At 43.8% G+C, this 19,011-nt stretch overlaps 1 protein-coding gene across 1 annotated transcript; it reads right to left on the bottom strand.

Moving 5' to 3' along the window:
- Positions 1 to 12,633, bottom strand: LOC136530802 (MADS-box transcription factor 14-like). The gene is made up of 3 exons (XM_066523520.1): positions 12,133 to 12,633; positions 176 to 253; positions 1 to 91 (listed from the first exon to the last, which is right to left on the bottom strand). The coding sequence occupies exons 1-3, from the start codon at positions 12,315 to 12,317 to the stop codon at positions 1 to 3; spliced, it is 354 nt and encodes a 117-aa protein (XP_066379617.1). The 5' UTR covers positions 12,318 to 12,633.
- Between the last annotated feature and the right edge of the window lie 6,378 nt (positions 12,634 to 19,011).

The raw sequence follows: 19,011 nt of genomic DNA, 5'->3' as shown, positions 1-19,011 counted from the left end.
TCAGTAAACTTGATCAGCATGAAAAATCCCGTACTTCTGGTCCAACTTGACAGGAACTGGAGAAATTTTCTGATGAACAAAAGCTAAAAAGCTATAGTAATGAATCAATTAGAGCCTATTATATTGAATGAAGTTACAAAACAGCTTCATATGTTGCTAAGGAAATTGAATTTACCTGAGTATCAGATTCTGCTGAAATGAGAACCTTTTCTGCATAGGAGTAGCGCTCATACCGTTCAGAATTTTGTCCATACTGTGAAAAGTGGAAATAAACAATTTAAAACTGGAAGTGAATTACTGTAAGCATGAATAACTAAACAATATACACAACATTACAACAATACATATGTATGATAAAGAATGTACGATTATATTCACTAACGTAACATTTACCATAGCACCTTCATGACCTACAAGAAAGCATAGTGTAATATTTATACACGATATACCATACATATGCATAGACTAGCTAAAGATCGTTTCATTTTCTACATGTGAAAGCCTTGTTTCAACAGTCAACTAACTAAATCAGAAGTAGGATACAACATTAGTTCGGACACACTCACAACAACCTCAAGAACAGCAGTTACAGAAGACAGCAATATATATATAAAGTAAATTAAGTAAGTCAAACCGAAATGAAGTTATGGACCTTTCTAACTGGCATTATATTGTATCTAGCTCTTTCAATCAGTTTTAGTGCGTCAAAGTTCCCCACATATATACTAGTCCGTGTGGAGGGAGTAATAAAACTGAAGCATGTTAAGCAATATTGCTCTAAAATTAAAATTTCTCCAAACAACAGAAATTACTACGGTGAACATCCCTATATAATTTATTTTATGTTTTTTAATGAATAATTTATTTAATGTTCCAAAACTATCATTTGCTGTTTGTAGTAACTTAATTTTCATGGAACAGTGTATGAACTAAAATTAAATTATATGATTATTAGTTAGCAAATCTCAGAAGCTTATTAACATTAAGAATCAGCATGTACAAATGGAAGTTTCTCTTATCTCCCCATGCAGTTAACATATTTGTAATTCTGTATACCAACTGAATAGACTATATCTTCTTAAATCTTTAAAAGGGTATTACTATAAATTATATTTATATGAACTTGTGATTTTAATAACATTTTGTTGGCAGGGAACACATTCATAAAAAGATCAGGTGGGGATGCTCCCCACCTTGGCCATTATTTGTATTTGTTAAATTAAATCCATAAAGCAATATGTGATACATTTACTGCTCTTGCAGTTCATGTTTCTTGAGTTTTTTCCCTCTATGAGAGCTACATGTCAATTCACTAAAGAAGAAAGGTACCCAAATATACACCACCACTACTACTGTCTGCACACATTAACACCAACATGCACCAGACGACCAGACACACTGACCAGCCATGTACCACTGAGAGCATAATAATGAAGACAAAAAGCTAGAACAGGGAGATAAGGTCATTTTCCTCGAGGTACTGTAAGAATTTGGTTCCCATTTTATTGTCAAATCGTGAAGCAATACAGGCACAAGTTACAGTGATTTGCCGAACTTCAGGTCTTCAGGGGAAGGTGAAGGATAATTTCTACTTTGTACGAGACATCACAGCTGTGTGAAAGTAATAATGTTCTAAAAAGGCCGCCTCAGATAAAAGCTGCTAAACCTAAACGAAAAGCATTTGAGGTTGCATAGTAAGAAAGTCAGCTGCAAGGGAAGTTTGGGGGGACCTCGTAAAGTATAGAACCATGTCTATTAAACAACAATAAGGAAAACTGCAACTGAAAATTCAGACAACATAATCTGCAACGATAAAGTGCACTGACATACACGAACATTGATATGGTGGAATGTTCTACCTTCAGTAAAACTTGTACAGGTACACAATGACAATCAGGAGAAATAAAATCATAAATGTGATATTGAGATGCCATACACATGCATTCAGAATCTTATCTGTTATATTTTTCATTTAAACTGCAAAGATTTGAAAATTTCAAGATATGTGAAAAAAGGGATCAAAATAGGTAGGAAAAGAAAACTGAGTAAATTAGTATAGGCATATAAGAAATATTTATAAACTGAAAACTGATGCAGATATTTCTGCTAGAGAAGGTGCTACTATTCAGTTGTCTAGAGGTGTGCATATTGAGTAAGCAACAGTTTCTCAGATTTGTCCACCTAATTGAAAGGTGATCCACTTGTATTTTCGAATTTTAGCAGAAACACATGGCGCTAGTTCAAATTCCGTTGGTTAATAAAGTTATCATTTTTATGTCTTACGTTTGTTTTTACAGAATGTCTGTATGCCTACTCACTCTTGGTTAGGTACAGGAGTTTGAGAGAACTGAAATAGACGAGTGCTACACTATTCAGCCTTCTATTCATGCAGTACCCTACCATATGTAGGTCTTAGGTTCCATGCAAGCACTCCCATGTTTCTCATGTGGAACTCAGAATGCTTGAACAAACAAGGCACCAAGCCACCTACTACATACTTCCTTTTCTTAAGTTTTTTATTTTCACAAAAAGACATCTAGTTAGTAAAGATGAAAGAAGCTTGGTTAGGTCCAGCTAACAGTATTACAATTCCAATCTTTGTGTCTTGAAATTGAAACATAGCATTCCCTTTTGTGCCGGAGTCCTCTCCTTTTCAGTCAATTAGACCACAGTTGTCAGAGCAGAAAACACGTAAAAAAAAACATCTGGCTGATGAATGGTTCTTCTAGAGGACACACAGGACACCATGTGCCATTGGAATTCCTTTTTTATTATGTGCTGACATCCTTAATCATTTCATATATGGAAGAGCTACATGTTGCTAATCGCCCAAGTTTGATTGATCAGTGGTACAAAGTGGACAAGAAAGAGGAGAAGAGAAGGTAGGAGGACGGGTAGAATATTATCATTTTTATGTGCGATAGGGCAGGTACTTACTGCCATGCATAAATCTTGAGCTCAGTAAGCATTATTCAGGAAAAAACCTATCAATCTGATTAAATGCATGGTTACTAAGACTCAGAAGATTTTTGCCTCAGTCCTCACAAACAGAGTGGAAGGTTTGCCAGGGCTAAGGGCCATTGAGATGATAGTGATGGCAGAAAGGAAGATGAGACTGTTGGCCCCGGCTCCCGCACGGGTGAGCCGACCGCTCACCGGCGTTGCCGACCACACACTATGGCTAAAGGTAGAAGAAGGGAGGAAGAACAGAGCGCGCACACACAGCACAAGCACCAGCGTTGGCCGGAGCTCTGCAGAGGAGATGGCAAAACTGAATTCGCTCTCTTTAATGAGTTGCAGTGAGAAACTATATATACAACTCTACCCATCTAATCCTAGTACACAGACATGCCAGGGTTGTCATGCTGCTACAGTGACTAGATGTGACAGCAGACCTGACTTTCGGCGTCTGCCCCTGCCGTGGCTACAGGGGAGCCTTTCGGCGCCTACCCCTGCCGCGGCTACAGTGCAGCAGCAGGGAGCCCTTTCGACGCCTGCCCCTGCCGCGCTTTCACACAGGGAGCAGCAAATTACTTTACAGAGACAAAAGGTGACAAGTCCACAGCAGCTTATGCAAGTATAATGAGTGGTTTCTGTTGATGTATTCAGAAACCATGCACACCCACTAGTTGTTCTTGAATATAAACTCAGAAATCAGATAGAAGTAGAAGCCATGATGGGCTATTAGCAGTGATAGTAAGTACTGAAGAAGAAAGGATGGATCCGTGTAAGTGCACCTATCAGTTCTTCATTCAAAAAAAATCATGGCAACCTAACCACAGTGATATGTACCACATAACAATATCAAAAGAAGAAAGTCTACACACAAAGTAAAGTTATGTGCTCCATGAGGGCTTGCGATATGAGCATGCTCAGCATCGTCAATCATCAGTCAAGAGCAAAGACAAGCTAGCATAGTTGCTCGTCGCAGTGGACAAGGACTCCATGCATATGAAACCGTGTGTATACCATGGGGGTCGACAACAAGTAGTGCAAATCAGAAAAGACTGAAAGAGGCACAAGAAAAAAATAGAAGAACAAAGAAAAAATCACGTCAAATTAAGCCGAGGAAGTGCGAAGAAACTACGGGTGCAAGCAGCAAGTGATGGGTGTAATCCAAATTAAAGAAATCATAATGCTCCATGTAATCCCCAATCGTCCCCGCATGCCAAAGATATATACTAAGTACACATATTATTGATTAAGATAAGAGTAGGAGATGAGCTGTATAGTATCCTTCCGCAGTCTAAAGATGGGCGTGGTTCGGATCAGTGGAGCGGTTCATTGAACCGGTCCATAAAATCTAACCAAATGGGCTCCATTCTGATATCAGTCAAAGGATTTGGATCGATGGATCGGAAACCAGAGAACCGAAAGATCCAACTGTTCGATCCTCCCCGTGTGGCAGTACATACGGCGCGACCTCTGGCTCAGTGCTTGTACCTCGGATCTCGGACGCTGGCCAGCCGCCGATGAGGGCGCCGCGGCCGGTGCAACAATCTTGCTCTCGCTAGTGACCGTCCTCGCTGCTCTCCTCTGCTCGTTCTAGCTCGTAGTTGCTGCCCGTGAGCTGTCATCGTACGTGGTCTACCCAGGGCGGCCAGGACGCGCATGGCGCGACGACAGGACACAAGAAACCATGCTAATGGCTCGGGTGCAGCTGGAGGTGTGTTCGATTGATCTCTAATTCTAACCGGATCCAACGGTCTAGTTGGGCTTTTGATTCGTGCCCTGATCGGGGGCGTCCAGCTCACCATGGCTGGAGGACCTCTGTCACAGTGCGCTATAAAAAGAGGTGGATGTCGGCAGCTCTTAACACGAGGTTCGCCTGAGCCGAGCGTCCCACCGAAGTCCCTAAACCCTAATCCGATCTAGTGGGGCGCAGCCAGTGACGGGAAGCCACCAGCCGCGCCGCCTCTGCATCTACACCGAAGGGCTGCCACCACGCCGGACTTCACTGCGCCGCCACCGGTCTTCACCGCCGGTCGCCACTGCTCATCACCGTACTCTTCCTCGACCGTCGCTGCCTAGCACAGACACCGACTCCATGGCGGACGCGAGCAGATTCTCCTCTGCGGTGTCAGGTTCGACACGTTCCTCTACTCCTCCCTCTAATATCTGTCTAGAACATGTACTAGGACTTGCTACCCATTTACATGAAGTACCCAGCTAGATCTATGCTCCTAGTGACCTATGACAATACAACAATGGTATCAAAGCCTTGTGGAGGTATAGATCTAGCTTAACAGTTTAGATCCGTTTGGATCTGAGAAAAGAACAGAGGTTCATCCGAACCCTAACCCGTCGGGGAACAAGAACAGTACCCTAACCCGTCAGGGAAGATGAATAATGACTCCAGTGAGTCAAACCCTAACTCGCGACGGGAAAGGGGAACAGCTAGCCAGATTCTATTGAGTAGATTTCGGTATGGGTACAAATAGAAAAGAAAAGAAATCAAATCAAATAAAAAAGATGAACCGAATCGACCGATTCAAATCGGGAAAAGAAACCCTAACCCTAATTTTTTATCCCATCCCCAAATCGGGTTAATCCCAGAAGAAAGAAGGGGAAAGGGAGAAGAGGAAGAGCCGTTTTGGCTTACCTCGCCGCTGCGCAGCGCTACTGCCTCGCCGGCGCGCGGGGAAAAGAAGGCTGAGCCGAGGGCGCTGCTCGCCGGGCTCTGGCCAAAAGGGCGCCGTAGCCAGGCCGCTTGACGGCGGCATGCTCACCTGCTGGGGAGTGTGCTCGCCGACGAGGGGGCCGGCGACGGCGTCGAGTCGTCTGCTCGCTCACTGCTTCGCTCGCTCGGTGCACTCACTACGGCTGAGAGAGTGAGAGAGAGAAGGAGAAGGCCGAATGGCCGCTAGGGTTCGGGGGCCGCTGCCGTCGCCGTTTTGTTCGTCCGACGAGCACGCGCAGCCGTCCGATGCAGACGAGCGGACGAGATTGATCGGGCCGACTCGCGGTCTAGGCGGGCGCGCGCGGCCGCGTGGCTTTGCCGGCCCAGGCCCAGGTTGCGGCCTGGGTGCAGGCAGCGCGCGTGGAAGAGAGGCAGGCCGGGCCGAATTCCTGGCTGGGCCAAATGAACAGTGATGAATTGAATCAATTTTTTATTTTTTCTTTTTTCAGTAAATGTTTATTTCCTGGAAAATTGATAAATGGCTTAAAGAAAATAGAAAAGAGAATTTTCCTATGGATAAAATTCATAAAATTGAGATTACTTTTCCGCTGCGTATTTAAAGTTGTTATTTTCATTATTAAATTCGAACCAACGGGAGAATTTAATTTTGAAATGGATATGTTTTAATTGATTATAATATTATTATTATTCTGACCAACGTTGATTAATGGCAATATTATGCTGAGTTCTTTGTTATACATTAATTTTATTTCTGCCCAACGGTGATGTAGATTTAACGTATAAACAGTTGTATGTTTTAATTTTGACCAACGTTGAAATCAAGGCATACAATTGTTGTCATTATTTATGTTCTCACACTATATAAATTGTGTTTTCAGACGGATACAACTTGATGGGTTGTATCAAAGAGATCCCACTGTCAAATGTGATAACTATACGGAGTGAAAGAAAAAGATTGACATGGCTTCATCTTGACTGAGGTGGACTGTGTAGTCACCTCACCGTGTCCCACTGAGCCTATGGCACCGGTGAGGGAGACAAATGAGGCTGATGCCGCTTGGGCAACCAAAGAGAGGGATTTTGCATCCCAAAGAATGTCCTATGACCTTGGGCATAGGAAGTGGGTCACTACCAACAAGAAATGTTTGGCTGTGATAAAGAACATGATTGAGCCTGTAATTGTGGGCTCAATCCCAGAGTGTGACACCGTTACCGAGTACCTCGAAAGAATAAAGAGTCAGTTCACTGACTCTTCAAAGACATATGCTACATAGCTGATAAAGCAGCTGATGACAGAGAGGTACTCAGGTAATGGTGGCATAAGAGAGCACATACTAAGGATGAGCAATTTGGCATCCAAGCTAAAACCAATGAATCCGGCTCTCAAAGAAGAGTTTCTTATCCATCTGATTTTTGCTTCCTTGCCAAAAAAGTTTGACACTTTTGTTGTCAACTACAACATACAGCCCGAGAAATAGGACATGGAGAGGCTCATGGCTATGTGTGTGCAAAAGGAGAAGAGAACGAAAGATGACAATGGTGGCACTATCAATTATCTGAAAGACAATAAGAAAAAGAATAATAATACTAATTTCTCCTCAAAGTCAAAAGGAAAGGGTCCCATGCTGCATCAGCCTCAGCAGAATAAGTTCACTGTAGAGAAAGACCAGTGTCTCTATTGTAAGAAGATGGGACATTATAAGAAAGATTGTCCCGATTACTTAAAGAAGATCATGGCAAATAAAGGTGAGAACATTATTACGTTCATAAATGAATCTCTGTATGTACAATATTCGAAATCTACTTAATGGATTGACACAGGTGCAACTGTTTATGTTCTTAATTCTTTATAGGGATTCCGTTCGACGAGGACTACGCAAAGAAGCGAAAGACACGTTAAAGTTGCAAATGGAGTCCGAGCAGATGTTGAAGCCGTTGGCGATCTTTCTCTAGAACTTACTAATGGCTTCACACTTATACTTAGAGATGTTCTTTATGTTCCCTCGTTACAAAGAAACTTGATTAGTGTTTCATGCTTGAACAATGATGTATATGATTGCCATTTTGGAAATGGCAAATGTAAGATAATATTTAATAATGCATGTGTTGGTCTTGCTATCTTACAAAATGAGCTTTATTTGTTATCACTACGTGATGATATAAATGTTGTATGCGATGATGGAAACGTTGCGTGCGACAATGTGAATGTATTCTCGTCTGCGGATGTAAACAGAAAACGAAAGAGAGCTCATGATACGATGTCGAAATTATGACACTGTCGTTTAGGCCATATTTCGAGGGAGAGAATAGAAAGACTAGTTAAGAATGATATTGTTCCTGCATTAGAGCTCTCAGATTTAGAACAATGCAGAGAATGCATAAAAGGAAAGTACATAAACAAAATTAAGAAATATGTCAAACGAAGCATAGGAATTTTACAGATTATTCACACAGACATCTGTGGTCCGTTTCCTGTAAAGAGCGTGGATGATTATGATTCATTCATAACTTTCATAGATGATTACTCCCGTTATGGCTATATTTATCTAATCAAAGAAAGAACAGAAGCATTGGATAAATTTAAGATATTTAAGGCAGAAATTGAAAACCAACACAATTTAAAGATTAAGATAGTCAGGTCCGACCATGGGGGGAGTACTACGGTCGACATACCCCATATGGCCAAGTTCCTAGACCTTTTACAAGGTTTTTATAAGAGAATGATATAGTAGCCCAGTATTCTACACCGGACGAACCTCAACAGAATGGAGTAGCTGAAAGACGCAATCGTACCCTGTGCGCAGTATGATAAGTTACTCTACCTTACCGATGAGCCTGTGGATGGAGGCGTTAAAAACCGCCATTTATATTCTCAATAGAGTACCAAGCAAGTCGGTGCCCAAAACACCGTATGAGTTGTGGACAGAAAGAGTACCCTCACTAAACTACTTACGTGTGTGGGGGAGTCCTGCTGAGGCTAAAGTATTTAACCCAAATATTGGGAAGCTAGATCCAAAAATAATGAGTTGTTATTTCATTGGTTACCCAGAAAAGTCAAAAGGTTTTCGTTTCTACTGTCCAGTCAGACATACAAAGTTTGTGGAAACGAGACACGCTATCTTCCTAGATGACGAAATGATCAGGGGAGCAACAACAGCCTCAAACAGAAGATATGCCAAATATGGAGGCCCCTAGAAGGTCTCAAAGAGCTTGAAAATTAGCTATTCCTGCTGACTATGAAGCATACAACACTGATGAATTTTAAATGGAGAATGATCCCATCTCATTTGAAGAAGCCATGAGAAGTGATCATTCATCAAAGTAGTTTGAGGCCATAAAAGATGAAATGAAATCAATGAATGCCAATAAAGTTTGGGACTTGGAAATAATTCCTAAAGGAGCCAAAACAGTAGGCTGTAAATGGGTCTACACAACAAAACTTGACTCTCAAGGGCATATAGAGAGATATAAAGCGCGACTTGTGGCAAAAGGATTTACAGAAAGAGAAGGAATTGATTACAATGAAACCTTTTCTCCAATCTCATGTAAGGATTTCTTCAGAATCATAATGGCATTAGTGGCACATTACGATTTAGAATTACACCAGATGGATGTAAAGACGACATTTCTCAATAGAGACTTAGAGTAAAATGTTTACACGGTACAACCGAAAGGTTTTGTCATGGAAGAAAAAGAACGAATGAGATGCCGCTTAAAGAAATCCATTTATGGATTAAAACAAGTTTCAAGACAGTGGTACTTGAAGTTTGATCAGACAATAAGGAATTTTGGGTTTAAAGAGAATGTTGAGGACAATTGTGTCTATACAAAGTTCAAGAATAGAAAGTTTATCTTCCTTGTCCTGTATGTGGACGACATCTTACTTGCTAGTAGTGATGTCAGTCTACTACTGAAGACAAAGAAGTTTTTGTCCTCAAAATTTAATATGAAAGATCTTGGTGAAGCCTCGTTCGTTCTAGGGATCGAGATTCACCGAGATAGAAGTAAAGGGGTATTAAGACTATCACAAAAGGCATACATAGAAAAAATCTTAAAGAAATTCAGTATGCACAAATATAGTCCCTCACCTGCTCCTATAGTCAAGGGCGACAGATATGGGAATTTTCAATGCCCTAGGAACTAATATGAGATCGATCAAATGAAGCGGTTCCATATGCTTGAGCTATCGGAAGTTGGCAATATGCTCAAGTATGTACGCGCCCTAACTTGACATTTGTTATCGGATTACTTGGCAGATTCCAGAGCAATCCTAGAATAGAACACTGAAAATTAATAAAGAAAGTCTTGCGTTATTTGCAAGCAACGAAAGGCCTCATGATGACGTATAGAAGATCTGATTCACTCCATACAGTGGGATATTCAGATTCTAATTATACGGGAGATGATAGAAAATCCACGTCTGGATATGTATTCACTTTCGCTGGGGGAGCTATTTCATGGAAAAGCTCAAAGCAAACCGTCACTACATCGTCCACAATGTATGCCGAGTTTGTAGCGTGTTATGAGACAACGGGGCAGGTGAACTGGCTAAAGAAGTTCATACCCGGTTTGAAGGTGGTTTACGACATCTATAGACCACTTAAGTTATAAAGCGATAATAATCCGGCAGTACAGTATGCTCACAACAATAAGTCAAGTGGTGCTGCCAAACACATTGACATTAAGTATTATGTTGTGAAAGATAAAGTCTGGGATCATGTCATAAGTCTTGAGCATATAAGTACCGAAAAGATGCTCGTGGATCCGTTTACAAAAGGCTTACCACTCAACGTGTTCAGAGAACATGTAGCCGGCATGGGTTTAAGGAAAAACCTATAATTCCTGGACAAAAGAAGGCCCAAAGATAAGTATCTATTTTAGAACAGAGTGGTGTGTTGTAGCTGTTAAATCTATCGACAATGGACCGTGACGATGTGACATGCTCTATGCGCTAATCTGTAATGGAATGAAAAAAGTAAATGATATAAAAATGAAAGATGGAAGGAGATCAGGGGAAGATTGTTAGATTGATCTCTAATCCTAACTGGACCCAACGGTCCAGTTGGACCTTTGATTCGCGCCTTGATCGGGGGCGCCCAGCCTACCATGGCTGGAGAGCCCATGTCATACTGCGCTATAAAAAGAGGTGGGGACTGACGGCTCTTAACACGAGGTTCGTCTGAGCCGAGCTCCCCACCGAAATCCCTAAACCCTAATTTGATCTAGAGGGGCGCAGCCAGTAACGAAAAGCCACCAGCCGCGTCGCCTCTGCATCTACACCGAAGGACTGCCACAACGCCGGACTTCACTATGCCACCACCGGTCTTCACCGCCGGTCACCACTGCTTATCAGCGTACTCTTCCCCGACCATCGCTGTCTAGCATAGACACCGACTCTATAACGAACGCGAGCGGATCCTCCTCTGCGGTGTCAGGTTCAACACGTTTCTCTACTCCTCTCTCTAATCTCTGCCTAGAACATGTACTAGAACTTGGTATCTATTTACATGAAGTACCCGATTAAATCTACGCTCCTGCTGATCTTATGGCAATACAACAGGAGGATCTCCCGCTCTGTCTGCGCACAACTCAGCTTCCGCCGGCCCTCCAGCGCCGCCTTGTCCATCACCTTCATCGGGAACCAGCAGGGCCTCCCCACGCCGCTGTTGCCAGCGCCTCCGCCGCGGAGCTCGGATAGGTACACCGTCCCGATGTCGCCGCACCCGAGCCTCCGTAGCAGCCGACGCAGCCGCGTTCCTCGCCGCGCTCCGCTCCGCCGCGGGTGCCGCGGGCACGGGAGCTGCCGGGGACGCCGTATGGGCGGCGGTGGCGGCAGCGGAGGTGCTGCAGCCGGAGCACTCGCACGCGCTCTACCAGCTCGTCTATTACTCCGCCTATGCCGAGTGGGACCGCGCCGCCCAAGGCCCCCGCCGTACTGGTTCCCAAAGTGTGCGACTTCTCTTTTGTTCTCACCCCTCGCCGTGCGTCTGAGTAATTTTGGAGCTATCCATAATAACCATTGGGCCCCATTGGGTCAGCGGCTAATACAGATGGAGCAACCAGTGCTCCTCCGGAAATCAGTTGGATCGCTGGATCGATTGCGGTTCGCTCCATGGATCACCCACCCCAACTTGATCCGCAGCAGGAGTCAACTCAGTCAAGCAATTAACACTTGCAGCATGGCAGAAGATTTCCCCAAACAGAGCAGCGAACGCCATCCCAGCGAAAGCGGAACATAAAATTACCTCGTATATAGCGCTCGCTCGCACGAGCGGCACACGCTATACGCGTCTTCATCTAGATTCTAGACTATGTATGACCCGAGTCGTACGTCTGTCTATCCAAAATCCAAATAAGCCCCGAAAATTCTCAGCAAATTCGAACAGATAATTACGGAGCACGCACCGTAATTCATAGTTTCAGATAGCTTGGAAATGGTGCAGCACGCAGAGGAGCGCGTTGAAACGTAAGCAACGGAGGCGAGAGCGTACCATGAATCGGTGGAGTACTCGTAGAGCTTGCCCTGGGTGGAGAAGATGATGAGCGCGACCTCGGCATCGCAGAGCACGGAGATCTCCTGCGCCTTCTTGAGCAGCCCCGAGCGGCGCTTGGAGAAGGTCACCTGGCGGTTGATCTTGTTCTCGATCCGCTTCAGCTGCACCTTCCCGCGCCTCATCGCCGCCGCGCCTCCTCCCCCTCCTGATCTCAACCAAAATCCTAGCTCACCCTCTATCCTATCCTCTAAGAACAGGCACGTCGCTTCGGCCGATGCCGCCGCCGACGACGACAGCAGCTATAAAACTAGTTAGCTACCTTCCTTGTTCCTTACGAGAGGCTTGATTGACAGGATAACTAGGCCTACAGTTGTAGATAGTAGGCGCTGGCGCTATGGAGCCGGCGAGTGCATGACGTCACAGCTAGCTGCGGCGGTGGAGAGAGACTAGAGAGAGGGAGAGGGAGGGGAGGTGAGGGACCGGCCGGCAGGAGCGGATTTAAAGCGGTGATGCGCGCTGCCGCGACGGATCGGAGGGGGAGAGGGGGTATCGCGAAACCGGGTGGTTTCCGCGCCGCCGCTGTCGAACAGCCATTGGCCGATGCCCCGTGCCCGGGCCCGCAGGCCCCCACCGCATCTCTCATCGCAAGGGCCGACCGCCAGGGCCAGGGTCCTTCCTCGTACGGTCGAAACCGGCTGCTCTCTCACAGGCTCACAGCTATTATTAGCCTGGCACTAAGTAACGACAACTAGCCTGGCACTAAGTAAGGACAACAAAGGTCCCGTTCTCTGATACATCTTTTTCTGCTTATTTTTTTAATCGGAGTAGTATTTTTCTCTCACAATAAATCAGTTGAAATAACGTTTCGGTTTATTTTTTCAGCGGAGTGAACGGAGCAAGCAAACGGCAATTATCATTTTTCCTAATCTATATATCTATGTTTAGAATATACTCCCTAAGAAAAAAAACGTAATTCGAGCTTTTAACCTGGACAAGTCCTATACTGTAGTAGAGTAGTATACTTAAAAAATCTCACTAGATTCGTTGTTGACAGTAGTACAGGGTCAATTATATTTCTGTATCGAATTTGTTTGTGGACCCGATTTTATTATTTCAAATTTGCACAGTGGTGCTGGTGCCCAAGCCCAAGCATTGGAGATTTCAGATCGTTTTGAGTATGCGGCATGTTGTTTTTGTTGCTTTTTTAAGCGAGACGTACGTGCACCGTGCACGTGATGAAAGCTGCGGCGGAAGGGGGGATGGGGGGCGTCTCCAGACGCGAGTACGGGGCGAGACCAAGGACCTGTTTGGAAGGGTGGCCCGACGTGAGCTGTAACTCTCGTGTTTGATGCACTTATCCACGAGCAGGATGGTAAATTATTTTTTTCTTTAAAAAAATTAGTCATACAACTCATTACAAGCGATTTCACGAGCAGCCGAATGCTCCCTCAAATTCGCTTCTCTCTCCTGGTCACGGGGGTTCGTTTCCTTGTGGCTCGGCCGGCTTCGACATGTGAGCGCTCGCTCAGGTCACCTCTCGCTCGAGTATCCGACCTCTCACTGTTAGACTTATAGGATCACAAGGATCATAGATCTAGCCGGTAGAGTGATTCTATTCAGGATAAAAGACGCAGTACATCCTAAAACATGTAGAACTAGAGAGAGAAGGGAGAATGTGTTGAACCTGACACTGTAGAGGGGGAGGGTTTAGAAGACGTCATCACGTTTGTCGGTGTAGTCTGCACACGGGCAGCGACGGCCGATGAAGAGGGTGGTGAAGATGTCGACGTCGATGAAGCGGGCGGCGCAACTGGTGGCTTCTCGTCACTGGCTGCGCCCCTCTCTAGATCGGGTTAGGATTTAGGTGTCGGTGGAGAGCTCGGCTCAAACGAACCTCGTGATAAGAGCCGCTGGCCCCCACCTTTTTTTATAGTGCAGTGTGACAGGGGCCCTTCAGCCATAGTGGGCTGGGCGCCCCCGATCAGGGCGCAAATCAGAGGCCCAACTGGGTCGTTGGGTCCGGTTAGAATTAGAGATCAATCTAACAATCTCCCCCTTGACCTCCTTCCATCTTTTATTTTTATATCATTTACTTTTGTTCATTCCATTACAGATTAGCGCATAGAGCATGTCTCATTGTCACGGTCCATTGCTGATAGATTTAACAGTTACAACACACCACTCTGTTCTGAAATAGATACTTATCTTTGGTCTTCTTTTGTCCAGGAATTATAGGCTTTTTCTTAAACCCATGTCGGCTATCATGCTCTCTGAACACGTTGGGTGGTAAGCTTTTTGTAAGCGGATCCACGAGCATCTTTTCGGTACCTATATGCTCAAGACTTATGACATGATCCCGGACTTTATCTTTCACAACATAATACTTTATGCCAATGTGTTTGGCAGCACCACTTGACTTATTGTTGTGAGTATACTGTACTGCCGGATTATTATCGCAATATAACTTAAGTGGTCTACAGATGTCGTCAACCACCTTCAAACCGGGTATGAACTTCTTTAGCCAGTTCACCTGCCCTGTTGCCCCATAACACGCTACAAACTCGATATACATTGTGGACGATGTAGTGACGGTTTGCTTTGAGCTTTTCTATAAAATAGCTCCCCCTGCGAGAGTGAATACATATCCAGACATGGATTTTCTATCATCTTCCGCATAATCAGAATTGGAATACCTCACTATATGGAGTGAATCTGATCTTCTATACGTCATCGTGAGGCCTTTCGTTCCTTGCAAATAACGCAAGACTTTCTTTACTAATTTCCAGTGTTCTATTCTAGGATTACTCTGAAATCTGCTAAGTAACCCGGTAACAAATGCCAAGTCAGGGCGCGTACATACTTGAGCATATTGCAAGCTTCCGATAGCTGAAGCATATGGAACCGCTTTCATTTGATCGATCTCATATTGGTTCCTAGGGCATTAAAAATCCCCATATATGTCGCCCTTGACTATAGGAGCAGGTGATGGACTACATTTGTGCATACTGAATTTTTTTAAGATTCTTTTTATGTATGCCTTTTGTGACCGTCCTAATACCCCTTTACTTCTATCTCGGTGAATCTCGATTCCTAGAACGAACGAGGCTTTACCAAGATTTTTCATATCAAATTTTGAGGACAAAAACTTCTTTGTCTCCAGTAGTAGACTGACATCACTACTAACAAGTAAGATGTCGTCCACATATAGGACAAGGAAGATAAACTTCCCATTCTTGAACTTTGCATAGACACAATTGTCCTCAACATTCTCTTTAAACCCAAAATTCCTTATTGTCTGATCAAACTTCAAGTACCACTGTCTTGAAGCTTGTTTTAATCCATAAATGGATTTCTTTAGGCGGTATCCCATTCGTTCTTTTTCTTCCATGACAAAACCTTTCGGTTGTGCCATGTAAACATTTTTCTCCAAGTCTCTATTGAGAAATGTCGTCTTTACATCCATCTGGTGTAATTCTAAATCGTAATGTGCCACTAATGCCATTATGATTCTGAAGGAATCCTTACATAAGTCTGAAAAAAGGTCTCATTGTAATGAATCCCTTCTCTTTGCGAAATCCTTTTGCCATAAGTAGCGCTTTATATCTTTATATATTCCCTTAAGAGTCAAGTTTTGTTTTGTAGACCCATTCACAGCCTACTATTTTGGCTCCTTTAGGAATTATTTCCAAGTCCCAAACTTTATTGGCATTCATTGATTTTATTTCATCTTCCATGGCCGCAAGTCACTTTGATGAATGATCACTTCTCATGGCTTCTTTAAATGAGATGGGATCATCCTCCATTTAAAATTTCTTAGTATTGTATACTTTATAGTCAGCAGGAATAGCTAATTTTCTAGCTCTTTGAGACCTTCTAGGGGCCTCCACGTTTGGCACATCTTCTGTTTGAGGCTGTTGTTGCTCCCCCTCATCATTTTATCATCTAGGAAGACAGCGTGCCTCATTTCCATAAACTTTGTATGTCTGACTGGACAGTAGAAACGGAAACCTTTTGACTTTTCTGGGTAACCAATAAAATGACAACTCACTATTTTTGGATCTAGCTTCCCAATGTTTGGGTTAAATACTTTAGCCTCAGCAGGACCCCTGAAAGCTCTAGTTTGGTTTTGGTTAATTGATGAAACCCTAAGTGCTAACCTAGTTTATCAAGATGATTATGAGATAGGTAGCACTATTCCGAGTAATGAAGCAATGGCGAAGATCATGACAATGGTGATGGTCAAATGCTTAAACTTGGAAAAGAAGAAAGAGAAAAACAAAAGGCTCAAGGCAAAGGTATAAAATGTAGGAGCCATTTTATTTTAGTGATCAAGACACTTAGTGAGTGTGATCACATTTAGGATAGATAGCCGTACTATTAAGAGGAGTGAAACTTGTATTGGAATGCGGTTATCAAAGTGCCACTAGATGCTCTAACTCATTGCATATGCATTTAGGATCTAGTGGAGTGCTAACACCCTTGAAAATGTTTGTGAAAATATGCTAACACTTGTGCACAAGGTGATACACTTGGTGGTGTTGGCACATCTACAAAGGATGTGGTGTTTGCGCGGGATTTGGCGCTTTCGGGAAAATGAAATGCCTATTTTCTATTGTGCCGGATGCAAATTCTTATGGTTGGCACATTGGATCAAGGGTGAAGAAGTTAGAAGTGAAAACGAGTTGATCACGAAGACACTGGCGTCGGTCAACTGACCGGACGCTGGGTCTGAAAGCACCGGACGCTGGTTTCTGCGTCCGGTCAAACAGACGGATTTGCACAGTGACAAGGGTATTGCACCGGACGCTGGTCTGTGTCCGGTCAAGGTGGACTGGACGCGTCCGGTCGAAAAAATATGCCTCGGGGAGCTTACTGGAAACGACCGGACGCTGGGGTTTCAGCGTCCGGTCAGTTTTACCGGAGCGTCCGGTCAGCTTCGTAGCCGTTGAAATCTGACGAACAGCGTTTGAAGCTGGTGACGCGTGGCGTCTATCGGGCGACCGGACGCTGAGGGCCAGTGTCCGGTCAGTATGACCGGAGCGTCCGGTCAGAGCGCGTTTTGCCCAGTGAAGGGGTATAACGGCTCTATTTGATTGGGGCTCTATTTATAGCCCCATGGCCGGCTCAAGGGAGCTCTCTTGCACATTTTCATTGACATAGCAACCTTGTGAGCTTAGCCAAAGTCCTCCCACTCATCTCCATCATTGATCCATCATTATTGTGAGATTGGGAGAGAATCCAAGTGCATTGCTTGAGTGATTGCATCTAGAGGCACTTGGTATTCGTGTTGCGCTGTGGTTTTCGCTTGTTACTCTTGGTGGTTGCCACCACCTAGACGGTTGGAGCAGCGGTAGAGGATCGGCACGAGTTGGTGATTGTTCGTGGCCGTCTCCGGTGATTGTGAGGGGAGTTGTACCTTCCCCGGCGGAGTGCCGAAAGGTAACTCTAGTAAATTGCTCATGTCATTGAGTTACCTCACTTGTGGGTTGGTTCTTATGATGTCCAATCGTGTGGGCGAGGTTTGTGAAACACCTCTTAGCCACCAAACCACCAAGTGTTGGTCGACACAACGGGGACGTAGCGTGTTGGCAAGCACGTGAACCTCGGGAGAAAATTGATTGTCTCTCTTTCTTTGGCATTCTCCCGGTGATTGGCTATATATTCATCTTGTGATTGGTTCATCCCCTACACGTCGGTATAATCACTCTACTCACTCATTTACATTCTTGCAAACTAGTTGACACAAGCTCTTTAGTGTAATTAGAATTGAGAGCTTGCTTTATTATTTACATCCATCTAGTTAAGCTCTTTAGAGTAGCAAGTTTGTGTGCCTAAGTATTCATTGCAACTAGAATTGTTGGATAGGTGGCTTGCAACCCTTGTAGAGCTAGAGCAAGTTTGCATTACGCTATTTGTCATACTAATCAAATTGCTCTAGTTGATTTGTAGATTTTTAAATAGGCTATTCACCCCCCCTCTAGCCATATTAAGACCTTTCAACCCCCCCACACATAAGTGGTTTAGTGAGAGTACTCTTCCTGTCCACAACTCATACGGTGTTTTGGGCAACGACTTGCTTGGTACTCTATTGAGAATATGAATGGCGGTTTTTAACGCCTCCATCCACAGGCTCATCGATAAGGTGGAGTAACTTATCATACTGCACACCATATCCATCAGGGTATGATTGCGCCTTTTGGCTACTCCATTCTGCTAAGGTTTGTCCAGTGTAGAATACTAGGCTACTATGACATTCTCCTATAAGAACCTTATAAAAGGTCTAAAAACTTGGCCACATGGGGTATGCCGACCATAGTACTCCCCTACGGTCGGACCTGACTATCTTAATCTTTAAATTGTGTTGGTTTTCAACTTCTGCCTTAAATATCTTAAATTTATCCAATGCTTTTGTTCTTTCTTTAATTAGATAAATGTAGCCATAACGGGAGTAATCATCTGTGAATGTTATGAATGAATCATAACCATCCACACTCTTTACAGGAAACAGACCACAGATGTCTGTGTGAATAATCTATAAAATTTCTGTGCTTCGTTTGGCATCTTTCTTTATTTTCTTAACATACTTTCCTTTTATTTATTCTCTGCATTGTTCTAAATCTGAGAGCTCTAATGGAGGAAGAATATCATTCTTAACTAGTCTTTCTATTCTCTCCCTTGAAATATGGCCTAAACGACAGTGCCATAATTTCGACATCGCATCATGAGCTCTCTTTCGTTTTCTGTTTACATCCGCAGATGAGGATACATTCACATTGTCGCACGCAACATTCCCATCATCGCATACAACATTTACATCATCACGTAGTGATAACAAATAAAGCTCATTTTGTAAGATAGCAAGATCAACACATGCAT

The sequence above is a fragment of the Miscanthus floridulus genome, unplaced genomic scaffold (genome assembly GCF_019320115.1).
Source record: "Miscanthus floridulus cultivar M001 unplaced genomic scaffold, ASM1932011v1 fs_211_1_2, whole genome shotgun sequence".
NCBI lineage: Eukaryota > Viridiplantae > Streptophyta > Magnoliopsida > Poales > Poaceae > Miscanthus > Miscanthus floridulus.
This window is presented reverse-complemented; position numbering and strand designations above follow the sequence as displayed.

Excerpts from the sequence above, each read along its gene's own strand:
- LOC136530802 (XM_066523520.1), bottom strand. The coding sequence starts at position 12,317 with ATGAGGCGCGGGAAGGTGCAGCTGAAGCGGATCGAGAACAAGATCAAC. Across the intron at positions 254-12,132 it reads GAGTACTCCACCGATTCATG|TATGGACAAAATTCTGAACG; the intron begins GTACGCTCTCGC and ends CACTTTTCACAG. Across the intron at positions 92-175 it reads CAGCAGAATCTGATACTCAG|CTTTTTAGCTTTTGTTCATC; the intron begins GTAAATTCAATT and ends TCATTACTATAG.